Source organism: Macrotis lagotis, chromosome X (genome assembly GCF_037893015.1).
Source record: "Macrotis lagotis isolate mMagLag1 chromosome X, bilby.v1.9.chrom.fasta, whole genome shotgun sequence".
In the NCBI taxonomy this organism is placed as follows: Eukaryota; Metazoa; Chordata; class Mammalia; order Peramelemorphia; family Peramelidae; genus Macrotis; species Macrotis lagotis.
Window position 1 is genome coordinate 582,485,511 of NC_133666.1, and position 17,487 is coordinate 582,502,997.

Consider the following 17,487-nt stretch of genomic DNA (forward strand, 5'->3'; position numbering starts at 1 on the left):
AAAGAGAACCACATTTACAAAATAAAACTTTGGAAGACATATAAATGACAGATTGGAGAGGAAAGAGATTGGAAGCTAAAAGATCAATGAAGAAGCAAAAATAGTAGTTCAAATAGAGCTGATTAGTGCCAAAGTTAGGGCAGCTATAGTGGGATTAGAAAGAAACATAAGAAATTCTGTGGACAAAGAATAGAGGACATGACAGGAGGTAGATGCAAAAGAGAAAGATGACAAGTTTCAAACCTTTTTGATTGGGGGATGGTGTTATTTAAAAAAAAGGTGTTTTTTTTTTTTGTTTAGGTTTTTTTTGCAAGGCAAATGGGGTTAAGTGGCTTGCCCAATGCCACACAACTAGGTAATTATTAAGTGTCTGAGACCGGATTTGAACCCAGGTACACCTGACTCCAGGGCCAGTGCTTTATCCACTACACCACCTATCTGCCCCGAGGTTTTTTTTTTTTTTTTTTAAAGAGAACACTGGTTCAGTTTTGTACAGGCTGAAGCTCAGGACTGGAGAAGAGGCTAGAGGTAGAAGTAGGAGAGTTGGGAGTTGACTATGTAGAAGCAATAACTGAAGCCAAGTATAGATGAAATTCTCAAGAAAAAGCATGTTTTAAAAAAGGAGGAAGTACTGGTCAAAGGAATCAATTGCTGTTGTTTGTTCTTCACTCTTGAAAAGGATCAATGACATCAGGAAAAGTGTTATCTTGACTTACAAGTGGATTTAAGCGAGACAGGGTTGTGCAAAGTTACCAGTCCCACTCGTTCCTCCAGAGACATCTGGAGTGGCAAGATATAGTAGATCAGGATAACTGTTAGAGATGGCTTCACAGAAAGAAGTGAATAAACCAGGAAAAGGAGGCAAAAATAATAATCAAGGAAGTAGAATGAGATTCAGAAGAGTATAATGTCTAGGAAGCAATGATGATGATGATGATGATAATAATAATAATAATAATATCCACCCTTTCCAAAGTTTTAAAGAGATATAAGAATTTGAAAACTGGAAAAAGACAACTGGTTCTTGTGATAGGTAGGTCAAAGGGCTTCTTAACTTCCTTCTTGTTTATTTTATGATTAGATTTATCTAATTCTGAGAGAGGGAGGCTGAGGTCCCCCACCAGTTGAGTTTTACTGTCTTTGTCTTCCTGTAACTCATTCAGCTCTCCTCTAAGAATTTGGTTGCTATTCTTTTTGGTGCATATACATTTGGTATTGAAATTACTGTCCGTGGTACCTTTTAGGAGGAATATATATATATATTTTTTGGGGGGGTACATGGCACCTATACAAAAACTGACCATGTATCAGGGCATAAAAAAACTCATAATCAAATGCAGAAAGGCAGAAATATTGATTGCATTCTTTTCAGATCATGATGAAATAAAAATCACATGCAATAAAAGGGTCATGAAGAAAAATATCGAAAACTAATTGGAAACTAAATAACCTAATTTTAAAGAATGAATGTTATCATTCTCCAATTGACAAATGGTCAAAGGATATGCAGAGGCAATTTGCAGATGAGAAAATCAAAGCGATCCATAGTCATATGAAAAATTGCTCTAAATCATTACTTATTAGAGAAATGCAAATTAAAGCATCTCTGAGGTACCACCTCACACCTCTCAGACTGGTCAATATGACCAGAAAGGACAACAATCAATGTTGGAAGGGATGGGGTTAATCAGGGAACACTAATACATTATTGGTGGAGCTGTGAACTCATCCAACCTTTCTGGAGAGCAATTTGGAATTATGCCTAAGGGAAATAAAAATGTGCAAACCCTTTGATCCAGCAATACCACTACTTGGTTTATACCCTGAAGAGATCATGAAAAAAGGATTAAAAAAATCACTTGTAAAAAAATATTCATAGCAGCTTTGTTTGTGGTGGCAAAGTATTGGAAATTGAGTGAATGTCTATAAACCGGGGAATGGCTGAACAAATTGTGGTATATGTGTGTCATGTAACAATACTGTTCTATTAGAAACCAGGAGAGATGAGAATTTAGAGAAGTCTGGAAGGATTTGCAGGAACTGATGCTGAGCAAGATGAGCAGAACCAAGAAGAACGCTGTACACCCTAACAGCAACATGGGAGTGATGTTCAACCTTAATGGATTTGCTCATTTCATCAGTGCAACAATCAGGGACAATTTTAGGGTATATGTGATGGAGAATGTCATCTGTATCCTGAGAAAGAATTGTGGAGTTTAAACTAAGACCACAGTCTATTTACCTTTAATTTTTTTTAAAAAAAAAAAAGTTATTTTATTGTGTAATTTTGTTATCTCTTATATTTTATTTTTTCCTTTAGGATATGATTTTTCTCTCAACACATTCAATTTTGATCACTGTATAGCATGGAAACAATGTAAAGACTATCAGACTGCCTTCTGTGAGGGGGAGGAAAGCAAGATTAGGGGGAAAAATTCATTAAAAATAAAAGATTTTAAAAAATTAAAAAAAGAAAATGATAGGTAGAAACTATTGTATATAATTGGAAAACAAATAAAATATTAAAAAAATCAGTGAATCAAATGATAATCATAGAAAGAATTAATGATTTCATCTAAGACAAGGACAATAACGAGACAACATAGCAAAACTGGGATACAGTCAAAGCAGTTGTTAGGGGACATATGATATCTTTAAATGCTCAGATGAATTAAATAGAGAAAGAAGAGATCAATGAACTCAGCATGCAACAAAGAGTTAGAGAAAGAAAAAATTAAAAATCTCCAATTAAATATCAAATTAGAAATTCTGAAAATTAAAGGTAAAATTAATAAAATCAAAAGCAAGAAAACTCTTGAATTAACAATAAAACCAAGACTTGGTTTTATGAAAAAAAAAAACACAATAAAATAGATGAACCTTTGGTTAATTTGATTAAAATTAGAAAAAAAAAGGGCAGCAAGGTGGTGCAGTGGATAGAGCTCTGGAATCAGGGGGATCTGAGTTCAAATCTACCCTCAGATACTTAATAATTACCTAGCTGTGTGACCCTGGGCAAGTCACTTAACTCCACTGCCTTTGGAAAACAAAAGAAAAAAAAACCAAGCTACTAGTTATCAAAAATGAACCACCAATGAGGAAATTAAAGTAATAATTCAGAACTATTTTGTGCAACTGTATGCCAATAAATTTGATAATCTAAGTGAAATGGATAAATATTTACTAAAAAAATATAAATTGCCTAGGTTAAAAGAAGAGAAAATTAAATACTTAAATAACCCTATCTTAGAAAAAGAAATTGATCAAGTCATCAATGAACTCTCTAAGAAAATATCTCCAGGACCAGATGGATTCACAAATGAATCTCACCAAACATTCATGGAACAGTTAGTTCCAATACCATATAGACTATTTGAAAAAAATTAGTGAAGATCTGCCAGATTTCTTCTATGACACCAATATAGTGCTGATACCTAAACCAGAAAGAGTCAAAACAGAGAAAGAAAATTATAGACTGACTTCCCTAATGAGTATAGATGCCAAAACTTTAAATCAACTAGTAGCAAAGTGATTGCTGTAAGTTATCACTAGGACAATACACTATGATTAAACAGGATTTATACCAAGAATGTAGGGTTGGTTCAGTATTAGGAAAACTATCAGCATAAGTGACCATGACGATAACAAACCTAACAGAAATCATATGATTATCTCAATAGATGCTGAAAATGCTTTTGACAAAATATAACACTCATTCCTATTAAAAACACTAGAGAGCATAAGAATAAATGGAATGTTCCTCTAAATGATAAGCAGTATCTATTTGAAACAATCATTAAGCATTATATGTAATGGGGATAAACTAGAAGCATTTCCAATTAGATCAGTGGTGAAACAAGGATGTTTATTATCACGACTATTATTCAAAATTGTATTAGAAGTGTTAGTTTTAGCAATAAGGGAAGGAGAAATTGAAGGAATTAGAATGGGTAACAAAGAAATAAAACTCACTCTTTGCAGAGGATATGATAGTATAACCTAAAGAACTTTAGAAAACCATCTTAAAAAAATCACTGGAAACAATTAGTTAACTTTAGCAAAACCACAGGATATAAAATCAATCCACATAAATCCTCAGCATTTTTATATTTTACCAACAAGATGATATTTTGGTTTTCTTCAGTAATGAAAGACAAGAACCAACCAACCAACCAATCATATTACCAACCAGCTACAGCATTAAGAGACAGAGAAGTTCCAATTTAAAATAACTTCAAATAGCATAAAATTCTTGGGAGTATATTTTATTAATTATACACTATAGGGACAATTTTGGTCTATCTGCAATGGAGAATACCATCTGAATCCAGAGAAAGAATTGTGGAGTTTGAACAAAGACCAAAGACTATTACTTTTAATTCAGGGGAAAAAAACCCATTATCTTATTATGTAATTTTGTTATCTCTTATACTTTATTTTTCTTCCTTAAGGATTTGATTTCTCTCTCATAACATTCAACTTAGATCAATGTATACCATGGAAACAGTGTAAACACTAAAAGACTGCCTTCTGTGGGGGTGGGGGGGGAGGGAAGCAAGAATAGGGGGAAAACTGTAAAACTCAAAATAAAAAAATCTTTCTTTAAATCTTACACTAAAGAATAGAAAAACAAATCTGTTGAAAAAATTGTGTTAAATATCTCAATTTTGGTTTTTTTGTTGTTGTTAATTTGGTTATTTGCTGCTGCTAGTTTATTTACTACCATTATCACACACCTACCTTGGACAAAGCAGTGTAATAATGACAGTTAATAATCCTTTAAGATTTATAATGTATTAGGCATACTAGGTATTGAAGATAAATTCTTACAAATGAACTGGTAAGGCAAGATGCACACACAAATTGATGACTAGCTTACTTCACTCTGAATTAACTACCAAACTGTCTGATAAAACTGCAATTATAAAAATGCATGTGTTATTGATTAATCACTGTCATTTGAATGATAAGACTATTAATTGTAGAGATAACATGAAAAAATTAATAAAAATACAAATTCAAATGACCTTCAACAGAAGACCAATAGCCTTTTACTTCTCAGTCTAAGAGTTTAACACTTTAGGTGAGGACATTCTGTTAATTCACATTTTTTAAGCACTTGCTGTAAGCAGATAATATTATGTGTTGTAGAAAGAACAGAATAAAATACAATTTATCATTCTAATAAAATTCCTTGATCTTAATGAAATTATCACTTAATTGAAGTCTAAAAAGTAAACTAAATTCAGATTAAAAATAAAATAATAATAGTAATAATCATAATTGAAACTTACGGAGTCCATAATCTTGGAAACGCGTCAATTTCTTCTTGGGTATATTCATCTAGCCTTCTAGGTATTTTTCGTGGCTGAGGAAGTTCTTCTACGATATTCTTAAGAATGTCTTCTGGAATCTCCTATAAATGAAATTAAATTTTTTAAAGTAATTTCAACAAATTTTTTAAAGTCTTTTATTATTAAAAAAATGAACTTTAAAATTATAAAGGAAGATATGGGAAGCTGTCCTCTTCTGGCTTTATCATATCCTCTCATTCAAAGATGGGTGAGTAGAGTCTAGGGATGTAGAACTCTACATATTATGATGTTTTTCAATATATCACACAGTTTTATGAATTTTTCCCCTTATTTTTCTTAAGGGAAAAAAATCTTTTGTTGTAGAGGATGAAGATCTGGGAAGGGGAAGGGGGAAAATAAGAAAGGAAGGAAGAAATTAAGGAAATGGAATAACAAAATCAATTGATAAAAGTCTCTAAAAGCAATTCAAAGAAATTTATGTACTAACATGGAAAACATTTCCAAATTATTATGTAGAGTAAAATCCAACAAATCATCTAGACCAAAACCCAGTGAATACTTTTTATTTCCAAAGTACTGTATTATGTCATACAGGTGAATCAGAAAGGTATTATATGAAACCATGTCAGAACTCCATATAATTTCTTGTAATTTAAAGAAAAAAACCAAAAGAATATTCAATCAATACATTATTAGTTCACTAAAATGACTATTCTAAACATAATAGATACTCTTGATTTCATACTTCAAGATACCTATTATATAGAGGGGATAGATAACGAATTGTAAAAACTAAGATCAGGGTTGAGCTAGACTATACAAAGTCTTAAAATCCAGGAAGAACTTACAGATTTGATGCTGATAGAAAGGAGGGAGTCTTTGTATGTTTTGGAGAAAGAAGTGACATGAATGTTGTATCAGAATATTATCCTGATAGCCATATGCAAAATGAATTGAAACAGACAAAGACTAGCCATAAGGAAAAATTGTTAGGACAATTCTGTGAGACAGTTGCAGTGGGTACAAGGCTGGAATCCCAGATACTGGAAGGTTAAATAAAGGCTAGTGGTTCTCCTGAGCTCCGGAGTTTTGAGCTGCAGTGAGCTAAGTCATCAGATTGTTCATATTAATTTGGAATCAATATGGCAAGTTGTAGGAGCAGGAGGATGGGCAGCACCAGGTTGTCTTAGGAAGGGAGAACTAGTCTGGTCGAAAATGGAGTAAATCAAAAGCTCCCATCCTGGCCAGTTGCAGGACTAGTTATATAAATCAAACACTTCCAGTGTCAGTGAGAGAGGAAGGGAGGGAGAGAAGTAATAAAGGAGAGAAAGGGAAGGAAGGAAGGAAGGAGGAAAAGACAACAGGAAGGAAAGAGGAAAAATGATACAATAAACTCTATTTGAAGCAAAGAAGATCTGTCTGTAAGGGAAAAAGATCTAACAATTAGAACAATCCAACACTGGGATGGACTGCCTTTTCACCAAATTCATCCTTGTTGGAAGTCTTAAGCAAAGTGTAGAAGGATGACTTGTTAAGAATGCTGTAGAGGGGATTTCTCTCCAGGTAGGGGTTAGATTAGGTGGCCTATTAAGATCTCTTTCAATTTTAAGATTCTATAAAATGGAAATGAACAAATGTTATTCTGATTTTCCAAAAAATAGGAAGATAAGAGTCTTCAAATTATCAGTCAGTGAGTTTAGATTCAATTCTTGGCAAAATGGTACAAAATATATATTTTTTAAAAACACAATTTGAGAGCATTTAGAAAAAAAAAACTAGTCAGAATCACTGTAGCTTCATAAGCAAGTCATGCAGTCCAATCTTGTTTCTTTTTTTTGCTTTTAGATTGTTTTTTCTGAAGGCAATGGGGTTAAGTGGCTTGCCCAAGGCCACATGGCTAGGTAATTATTAAGTGTCTGAGGTAGGATTTGAAAGTCCAATCTTATTTCTACTGTGCAGGTGGATTGTACAATGAGCTTACTGTATTATCAAGTCTGGATAGATTTCCAACTATATAATAAGTTGATCTAAAGCTAATATGCTAGGTGCCACAAATAATTGGTGAACAATAATATTTATTCTGGAGAAATTTCACAGAAATGTTAAGATAGGCATGAAAAGAATGGGGAGCTTTGTCAAAATACTCCAAATACTAGAGAAGTTCAAATTAAAGGAACTCTTGAGGTTCTTTCTCAAGCCATCAGACAAAGGTGACAAAAAAGGAAAAATATTATGTTGGAGGGGCTACAGGAAAACAAGCACACTAGGTGGTAATGCTGGGAATTGGTAAGTCACCCTGAAAAAAAGAATTTTGAATCATTCAAAAAACTTACTTTATCTACTCTTTAACCCAACTATGCCACTACTTAGACTATGTCCCAAAGAGATCAAAGAAAGAGGAAAAAGTGTCCATGTGTTCAAAAATATTTATAGTAGTTCTCTTCAGAGTAGCAAAAAACTAGAAACACAGGATTCCCATCTATTGGAATATAGCTAATTAAACAAACTGTTATATAAATGCTATAATGTATTATTGTATCACAAGAAACAAGAAAATGAATAGTTTCTTTTTTTGGCAAGGCAATGGAGTTAAGTGACTTGCCCAAGGTCACACAGCTAGGTAATTTTACACACACACACACACACACACACACACAAACACACACACATATCTGAGACCGGATTTGAACTCAGGTCCTCCTGATTCTAGGACCAGTGCTCTATCCACCATGCCACCTAGCTGCCCCAGAAAATAGATAGTTTCAGAGGAACTTCACTAATTTGATATTGCAAAGTGAAACAAGATAGAACAATTTACATAATGAGAACTCTTATAGGAAAAAAAATAACTTTAAACAACACTGAATTCTGCTTAAAGTATGATAATCATGAGTCCAGAGGACTGAAGAAAAGTCATTCCACTTATCAGTCAAAGATGTGATGGACATAAAATTCAAAATGAGATATGCAAATTTGGACATACATTTCTTACCTGAAAGCACTACTCTAGTAGAGACCTGACTTTTACACAAGGTCCCAAATTGGATCCCTCCTCTACTTCCTTTTCAGCTTCCTTATATATTTCTTCCTCAATTAGATTGTAAGTTCCTTGAGTCAGAAACTGATTTTCTTTTTTCTTATTTGTATCCCCAGTACTTAGCAGTCTCTGGCACATAGTAGGTGTTTAATAACTGTTAAATATTTGATTGATTACATATGCCAGCCCTGTGCTGAGCACTGGGGGGATACAAAGAAAAGGGAAAATAGTCTTTGCCCTCAGGCTTTCATTCTACCTGGAGAGACAAGATGAAAATGAAGACCAGTCAAGACACAAACACAGTAATCTCAGAGAAAAAGGCATGAACATCTGGGAAAAAGCTGGGGTGTGAGCTGCATCTTGCAGGAAAACGGGGGGATGGAGCAGCCATGGTAAGACGGCTGAGCAGGAGGAAGGTACAGAGAGAAAAGACTGATGTTTCCAAGATATAGTCTATGTAGGCCAGAGTAGTTGAACCTCAGAGGTTGGGAAGGGGACTTAAGGAAAATACTTGGAAAGTCTGGAAGGGAAGAGTTTTAAATACCAAGCAGAGAACTTTGATATTTACACTCAGAGACACCAGGGACTGACATGGTAAGATTGAGCCTTTGGGAAAAATCATTCTAACAGAAAGGAAGAACAGCTGAGTTTGATTCAGGATTTGAAATCAGATTACACAAATCATTTATCTATTTCCTTTCACCAGCAGTCAAGTAATACTGTCTGAAGATCTTCATAAATGAAGTTAAAAATACTCTTTGGTGATCTAAGTTCTTAAAATGAAGTGAGAGTTAAGACTAGTATTGATAATTTGGGAATTACAAAGGAGGGAATATGACCTTGGAGGGTAAAAATTTTCCTACTTGTTCTTCGAGAGAGCCTTGGGTACAGAATAAAGAAGTAAATGATCTGACTTAAAAGTTATCTAAAGAAGAGATCACTCATTTGTCTTAAAAAGCACAAGAATACTTTGAAGTAAAATTTTGTTACCTAGTAGATAAACATGTACAGCATAAAGTGAACTGAAAAGGTAATATAACTCCCAAATTACACATTTACTGTCATCTAATTCTTTACATTAAAACATTCAAAATACTTGATGAGAGATAAAATCTAAATGCTATAATATTACTGATATCAAAATTTATGTGTATAAAAATGTACTACTGAAATAGCAAAATTAGAGACAATATTTTATGGCAGAATTAAGCATCAATAAAATGATTAAAGTTATTGTAGTAAAACAGTGGTCTTAGTCTCAGGAAACCTGGGATTGAATCTATATTCTAACATGTAAGAATTATATGGCTTTTTCACACCAACTCTCAGCATCACTTTTCACATTTGTAAAATGAAGGAAAGTTTAAGGTACTCATAAGCTCTAAATCTTAGCAATCTGTGATTAATTGTGAAAAATAAACTACAATATATGGTCTGAGAAAAATTAAAATCAACTTGCTTATCTATGACTCATATTAGTTCTCTTTTAAGGTCAAATGAGAAGCAAATTAAAATATTTCATATTTTTTTCTCTTCTTAAAGTACTGTTTTCTCTTTAGTCTTACTTCTTTTCATTATTTTCCTTAAAATTCTATTCCTTTTGTTTTGATAAACTGACTTTGTCTGGCTTCACAAAGTATTCTCTTGCTATTTTAATCAAAATAGCACTAAATTCATAAATTAATTTATGAATGTATCACAGTTATTTATCATATTGACAAATATGATCATAAATATCTTTCTAATTATTTAAACCATTCTTTAAAGAATGTTATTGTATTTATGTAAATCTTGGGAGTATGTAGGTATACTGATTCCAGAATGTTATATGCATTTTGTAGATAATTAAAATGTTACTATTCTATTTATTATTTTCTTCTAGATTTGTTACTGCAATAAAGAAATGCTGCTGAGATTATGAATTTATTTTGTACTTTGTTGTTTTATCCAAGTTTTCTGTTGTCTCAGTTTCTTCACATTATTATATCAAAGAGGGATAGTTCTGTCTCTGTATTTATCATTTTTCTTTCATGCCTTATGGCTAAGGCTAGACAAAAGACATCTGTGACTCAATTAAATAAATTAAATAACAGGGGGAATCCTTGCTTTACTCATGCATTTATTAGCTTTTTCTATCATAAGTGGTAGTTTTTGGTCTCTAGGATTATTAATATATATATTTATACTAAGGGTATAATGCATTTTGTGCTTTTTAAAAAATTTTGCCCCTACCAACATATTTACATCACTTCAGATGCTTTTGATTTGATCAATTTTGTGAATTCTTTTCCTAATGATGAATCATTCTTGCAAACACCATATATATCGAATCCAGTTATAGTGAACAATTTTTTGGAAACAGTAATGAACTCCTTTTGGTAATTATTTTATAAAAATTTTTTTGAATCAATATTACTGAATGAATCTACTTCAAGAGAGGCAAAAGAAGCAGTCCTATCAAGTAGATTATTTGTATTGTAAATAACCTAGAAAACAAAAGACCAATAAGGTAAACAAATGTAAAAACCAAAGAAGGCATAAAGTTTATCACAAAATTTGCCTCAGATAAAAGGGGGGGGGGGGAGGAACCTAAAAGAGAAAAAATCATCTATGAAGTTAAAAAGAACAACAACATATTGGAAGGATTGTTAAAAGATTTTTTTTCCCTAAAAGTACTAAGAAAAGAAGGTAAAAGTGAATTTAATAGAGAAAGTGATTAAAGAGGAATAGACTGGAACAAGGACTAAACTTCACAATATTCCATTCAGAGGTGGAGTTTTTTTTTTGAGGACTAAACTAAAGATTAGAAAAGCACATTAAAGGAGAGAGAGGAGAAAGAAAATATAGGGAAATGTGTAATATAACCTAATTAAGTCAATGGTAAAAAAAAAGAAGAGAAAAGAACTCTTATAGACTGTCAAGAGGAAGAGAGGGATTTTGGACCAATGTGATGCGGCAAAGGAAGGGATTTAAACAATGAATAACAAGGAAGAAACCTTGCTTCAGAGGTGGGTGGGTAGGGGTCCCACTGAAGAACACTCCCCTGTTAGAATTAGAGAGAGGTTCTGATGCAGGAGATGGGAACCCTTACATGGTACTTAGAGAGGCTACTAACCCTGACAGTCTTGTGCCTCCAAGGATAGCACACTGTCTTAGAAGGAGAATCAGAGCTCCTGAAGGTATTTTGATATCAAGGCATTGCAAGACAATTGGGGTTAAGTGATTTCCTCAATTACAGCAGGGTAATTGTCTGAGACTGAATTTGAACTCTGATTCTCTTGACTTCAGGGTCGGTGTTCCAACCTTGGCATCACCTAGCTGCCTGAGATGATTCTTGGCAAATGAGAAAAAGATGATCTTGGAAAAGACTAGATAGTAATGAACTGTACAGTCAGAAGCACAGGAACATTTATACTATAGGGCAATACTTTTACCCTATTTGCTGTAGGAATTGATACTTCTAAGGCACATTAGAAAAAAAAAAGAAGATGGGGAGAAGGGGTCAAAAATTAAAAGGTACATAAACTATTTAGAATAGGGAATTTAAAATAGGTACCTTACAAATAAATGCAGAAACTAAAAATGAATAAATAAGTATGAGGACATGAATCAAGAATAAAGGACAAGAATAGAAAAATGAGGGAATGAGGGAAATAAATCCTTTTTAGAAAAAAATACAGGGCGGAGCCAAGATGGTCACAAGAAGGGATCAAGTCTTAGGAGCTCTCTGATAAAACTCATAAACTAAGGACTCAAACTAAACTAAACTTTCGAGAGACAAAACCCACAAAGGGACCCAGTGAGGCAGTTCTCCTACTCAAGGTAACCTGGAAAAGAGCAGAAAGGCTCCACTCCCGGGGTTGGAGGGGCAGCCGCCAGAGGGGTGGCCTGCCAGAGCAAAAGAACTTCAGCCTCCCGGAGGCAGCACTGGGAGCCGTGGCTCACAGCAGTGGGGGAGTCTCCTGAGCTGCACCCCCGAGGAGCACTGAGCACAAAGTGGGGGACCTCTGCCAGAATGAGCACGTGAAGCCTAGCCCTCAGGGCACACAACCAGCAGCTTTGTCTTTCTGCAGCCCAGATCCGGAAACAGAAGCTGGCAGAGCCCATAAGCAGGAGCCCCCAGGGCATGAACCCATTGAGCTGAGGGAGGGGAGTGAAGAGAGAGAGAGAGACTGCAGAGTTTTGTCCTCTGCCCCTGGAACAGGACTCTGGGGCTCTGACCACATTCAGATCCTGATCCCAGACTAGCCCCCCCCCCCCTCAGCCCCATGGCAGAGGGGGGCTGTTATGGTCATTCACAGACCAGGAGGGAGGACAGAGCCTCACACACTGAGATCCTTGTGGGAATGTCCCAAAAGCTCAGGAAGCACCCCCAAACCAGGCCCAGGCTGGGAAAATGAGCAAGCAGAGAAACAAAAGGAAGACTATTGAGAAATATTTTGCAAATGAGCCCAAGAAGGATCAAAATACTCAGTCTCAAGATGAGGAAGCACAAGCTCCTGCATCTAAAGACTCCAAGAAAAACAGAAATTGGGCTCAGGCTATGACAGAGCTCAAAAAAGACTTTGAAAATCAAATGAGGGAGTTGGAAGAAAAACTGGGAAAAGAAAGGAGAGAGATGCAGGAAAAACATGAAAATGAAGCCAGCAGCTTAGTCAAGGAAATCCAAAAAAAATGCTGAAGAAAATAGCATGCTAAAAACCAGCTTAGGTCAAATGGATAAAACAGTTCAAAAAGTTATTGAGGAGAAGAATGTTTAAAAAGCAAAACTGTCCAGATGGAAAAAGAGATAAGAAAACTCTGAGAACAAATCCTTCAGACAAAGAACAGAATTCAGGGAGATTGATGAATTTACCAGAAATCAGGAATCAATCTTCAAAACCAAAAAAATGATAAATTAGAAGAAAATGTGAAATATCTCATTGAAAAAACAACTGATATGGAAAACAGACTTAGGAAAGATAATTTAAAAATTATTGGAATACCTGAAAGTCATGATCAGGAAAAGAGCCTTGACATCATTTTCAAAGAATTACTACAGGAAAATTGCCCTGATATTCTAGAAGCAGAGGGCAAAATAGAAATGGAGAGAATCCACCGATCCCCCCGAGAAAGAGAGCCCAAAAATCCAACCCCGAGGAATATTATAGCCAAGTTCCAGAACTCTCAAGTCAAAGAGAAAATATTACAAGCAGCCAGAAGGATACAGTTCAAATATCGTGGAGCTGCAGACAGGATCACACAGGACTTAGCAGCAACTACACTGGAAGCTCATAGGGCTTGGAATATAATATACCAGAAGGCAAAAGAGCTTAGAATGCAGCCAAGAATGAACTACCCAGCAAGGCTGAATGTCCTCTTCCAGGGAAAAAGATGGACTTTCAATGAACCAGGGGAATTTCAAATGTTCCTTTTGGAATGGCCAGAGCTGAACACAAGGTTTGATCTTCAGATCCAGGACTCAGGTGAAACATGGGGATTGGAGGAGAGGGGGGAAATATGAGGGACTTAATGAGGATGAACTGCATGTATTCCTGCATAGAAAAATGACACTGATAATACTCATATGAACCTTCTCAGTTAATAGAGCAGGTAGAGGGAGCTTTTATAGTTGAAGTACAGGAGAAAGCTGAATTCGAAGGTAAAATATGGTGTAAAAATGGAGTCAATAGAAAAAAAAGGGAAATGGAATGGGAGAAAGAAAAAGGAGAGGGGGAACAGTCCAAGATATTTCACATAATAAGATTTTTTTTTTATTACAATAAGCTATTGCAATGATATGGAAGGGGGAAGGCAAGGGGGAATGAGGGAACCTTTGCTTTCATCAGAGATGGCTAGGAGAGGAAACAGCAAATATACTCAATGGGGTATAGACATCTGGAGTAAGAAGGAGGGGGGAGCAGGGGATGGGGGGGGTGTGAATAAAGGAGGAGAGGATGGACCATGGGGGGAGAGTGTTCAGATATAACACATTTTCTTTTTCACTTCTTGCAAGGGGCTGGGATTGGAAGGCCTGCCCAGGACCATAGAGCCAGGTGGATGCTGGGCCTAAGGGGTGGTAGGGGGGGGCTCAGGGCTTCTTGGTCCCAGGACCAGGGATCTGTCTGCTGTGCCACTCAGCTACCCTACAGCAGAGTCAGAATAAAAGGAGAGAGAAAATATAGTACATGGTAGTGGAGAAATAAGAAAGGAGGAAGTTGCGATCAGCAATGGCAACATTGGAAAAATATGGAAGTAACTTTTGTGATGTACTTATCATAAAGAATGTGATCCACCTGTGACAGAGTTGTTGGTGTTGGAACAAAGACTGAAGCACATTTTTTGTTATTATTATTTGGGAGGAGGGTGCAGGGCAAGTGGGGCTGGGTGGCCTGCCTGGGGCCACATAGCAGGGTGATCTTTGGGTGTCTGGGGCCGGATTTGGACCCAGGTGCTCCTGGCTCAAGGGCCAATGTTCTGTCTGCCACCCAGCCACCCCTACTATTATTACTATTTTATTTTATTTGGGGTCTTTTTATTTCTTCTTTTTGGTTTTTGCAGGGCAGTGGGGATCGGGTGGCTTGTATATCACACGGCTGGGTGATTGTTGGGTTTACGAGGCTGGATATGGGTTTGGGTGCTCGTGGCTCCAGGGCTGGTGCTTCATCCATTGTGCCACCTGGCCATACCTACAATTATTACTATTATTTTTTTTATTTTAATTTTTTTCTCTCCCCTTTACTTTTTTCGCCCAAGCAAGTCTATCTATATTCATGGGGGGGGGGGGGTATTTTGTTTACTTGTAAACAAGAATATTTTATTAATGGAAAAAAATTTGAACAAAATGAGAATAAAAAATAAATTAAAAAAAGAAAAAATATAGAAAAAAATCTAAGAAACAAGTTAAATTGAAGGGAAAGAGAAGGGGGAGTTTATTAACTAGTTAACTGATTTTAAAAAAAAGAGGGGGCAGAACTGAATAACTAAGTCAAAGGAAGGAAAAAAGGGATTAATAAGAGAAACTCCAATACTTGGGAAAGGGGTGACAAAAAAGAAGAGAGTTTTAGGATGAGGAAAAGAGTAAGTAACAATAATTGAACTAACTTCACAGAAGAACAAAATTCCCCTAAATCTGGAAAAAAACCCAAACACAAAACCATAACCCAATAATAGACAGATGACTATAAACCAAATTCTCATAAGTTTAAATGTGAATGGATTGAACAGTAAAATGAAGATGATGGATAAAAATAACAAAATTCAACAAATGGTAGCTTACCAAAATAATATCTAAAAAAGTAAAAACATACATACAGGATACAAATGAGGGACTAAAACAAAATTTACTATGCAATAGATGAATTTTTTAAAAAAGCTGGAATTGCATTCATGCTATATGAAGAAGCAAAAAGAAAAATTCACTATTTAAAAAACATAAACAAGGAAATTATATTACACTAAAATGAACCACAGACAAAACCAACATCAATGTCAAATTTACATATGATCCATTTTTAAACAACAAACAAGATGATTTAGAAGATTACAGAAAGCATGTGTATAGATTTACATAACTGAAAAAGACTTCAATATAGAAAATATAATATAGATAAAACAAATGATCATTAAGAACAACTATAAGACTTACTTCATCTGGGAAAAGATGTAGCCTTTGCATCATAGTTCTTCTGTGGAGGTTCTTTGGTAACATTCCATAAATAGCTAGTTTTACAATCTGAAAAACAAACACACAAGGTGGAGAAATAAGCAGAATGTAGTTTGGAACTTGGTGACAAAACAGGAATGGCACCAGATATGACATCATTAATTTGAGAATAAAAGAGGAAAAGGGAACAGGTAGAACAATTACATAAAGTGTATCACACAAATAGAAAGGAGATTGTGGCTATTTGTGGTATTACTGTTTGTGTTGCAATAAATTTATTTTATTTCATTTGAAATATCTGGAAAAGGGGGCAACTAGGTGGCACAATGGATAGAGCACCTGCCCTGGAATCAGGAGGACCTGCGTTCAAACCCGGCCTAAGACACTTAATAATTACCTAGCTTATGTGACCTTGGGCAAGTCACTTAATGCCATTGCCTTAAATAAATAAATTTTTTAAAAAAAGAATTGTCTGGGGGGTGGCTAGGTGGCACAGTGGATAGAGCACCATCCTTGAGTCAGGAGTACCTGGGTTCAGATCTGGCCTCAGACACTTAATAATTACATAGCTGTGTGGCCTTGGGCAAACCACTTAACCCCATTTGCCTTGCACAAACAAAACAAAACAAAACAAAAAACTAAAAAAAGAATTGGAAAAAAGGAGGAAAAACACAAAGGAAATATTTTAAGTAGCATTAACTTTTTACAATTCTTTTTTGAACTGTATCACCAACTATCAAAAATATTTATTAGACTAATGATGATAATAACCCATCACTTATACAGTGATTTAAAATCTGTAAAATATGAGGCAACTAAAGCTAAAAGATGATGATGTAAGAAACAGAAGATAACAATAAAAACTCATTAAAACTTTTTTTTCTTATATAGGAAGATATTGATGGAGTAGGCAATCACTTGATTTTCCTTCATTCTTGTTATTTGACCAGTCCTTTTTTTTTTAGTCATCTTACACAAGACCTTCACTTCATAACACTTTACTTAGAACATCCTTTATGTAGCCTGTTCATACCTGCCAAGTCTTTCTATTCTTCTCTGGGTAATCAATTCTAAGTGTTTGGGGTCTGAAATAGTCCATGACTTCTAGTCACATGATATTACCAAAATAATATTGCTATTATTTTTCAGGCTGAAATTTGAAATCAACATTTATAGTTTTTCAGATGCAATGTAGTTCATTCACTTTCTCCTAATCAATTCCAATTCAATATTCCATTCATATTCCATATTCAGTACTGTCCAGAAAAAAAAAGGACATGATTCTATATAGTTTGTTATTCCAATTAACTATCGATTTGATTTTATTTGGTGCCTTGTGATCAGTCTTCTTTCAGCTCAGACACAATGGATATTGTGGCCATCAATGACCCCTTCACTGACTTAAAATGTATCTATATATATATTCCAATTATTCCGACCATGGCAGGTTTAAAAGCAATGGCAAGGCTCAGAATAGAAAGCTCCTAATC

The 17,487-nt window shown here is 35.0% G+C and overlaps 1 protein-coding gene across 2 annotated transcripts in view; it reads right to left on the reverse strand.

Annotated features, from left to right (window-relative positions):
• The window catches only part of MRPL13 (mitochondrial ribosomal protein L13), a 47,755-nt gene that overhangs the window by 13,352 nt on the left and 16,916 nt on the right, over positions 1-17,487 (reverse strand). The window contains exons 5-6 of one of the 2 annotated variants that reach the window (XM_074201477.1): positions 15,980-16,066; positions 5,295-5,416 (exon numbers count right to left, since the gene is read on the reverse strand). In XM_074201477.1, the coding sequence (XP_074057578.1) occupies positions 5,295-5,416; positions 15,980-16,066 (209 nt within the window). Of the gene's footprint in view, positions 1-5,290; positions 5,417-15,979; positions 16,067-17,487 lie in introns of those variants that run through there. The other variant, XM_074201478.1, reaches the window with a different exon arrangement.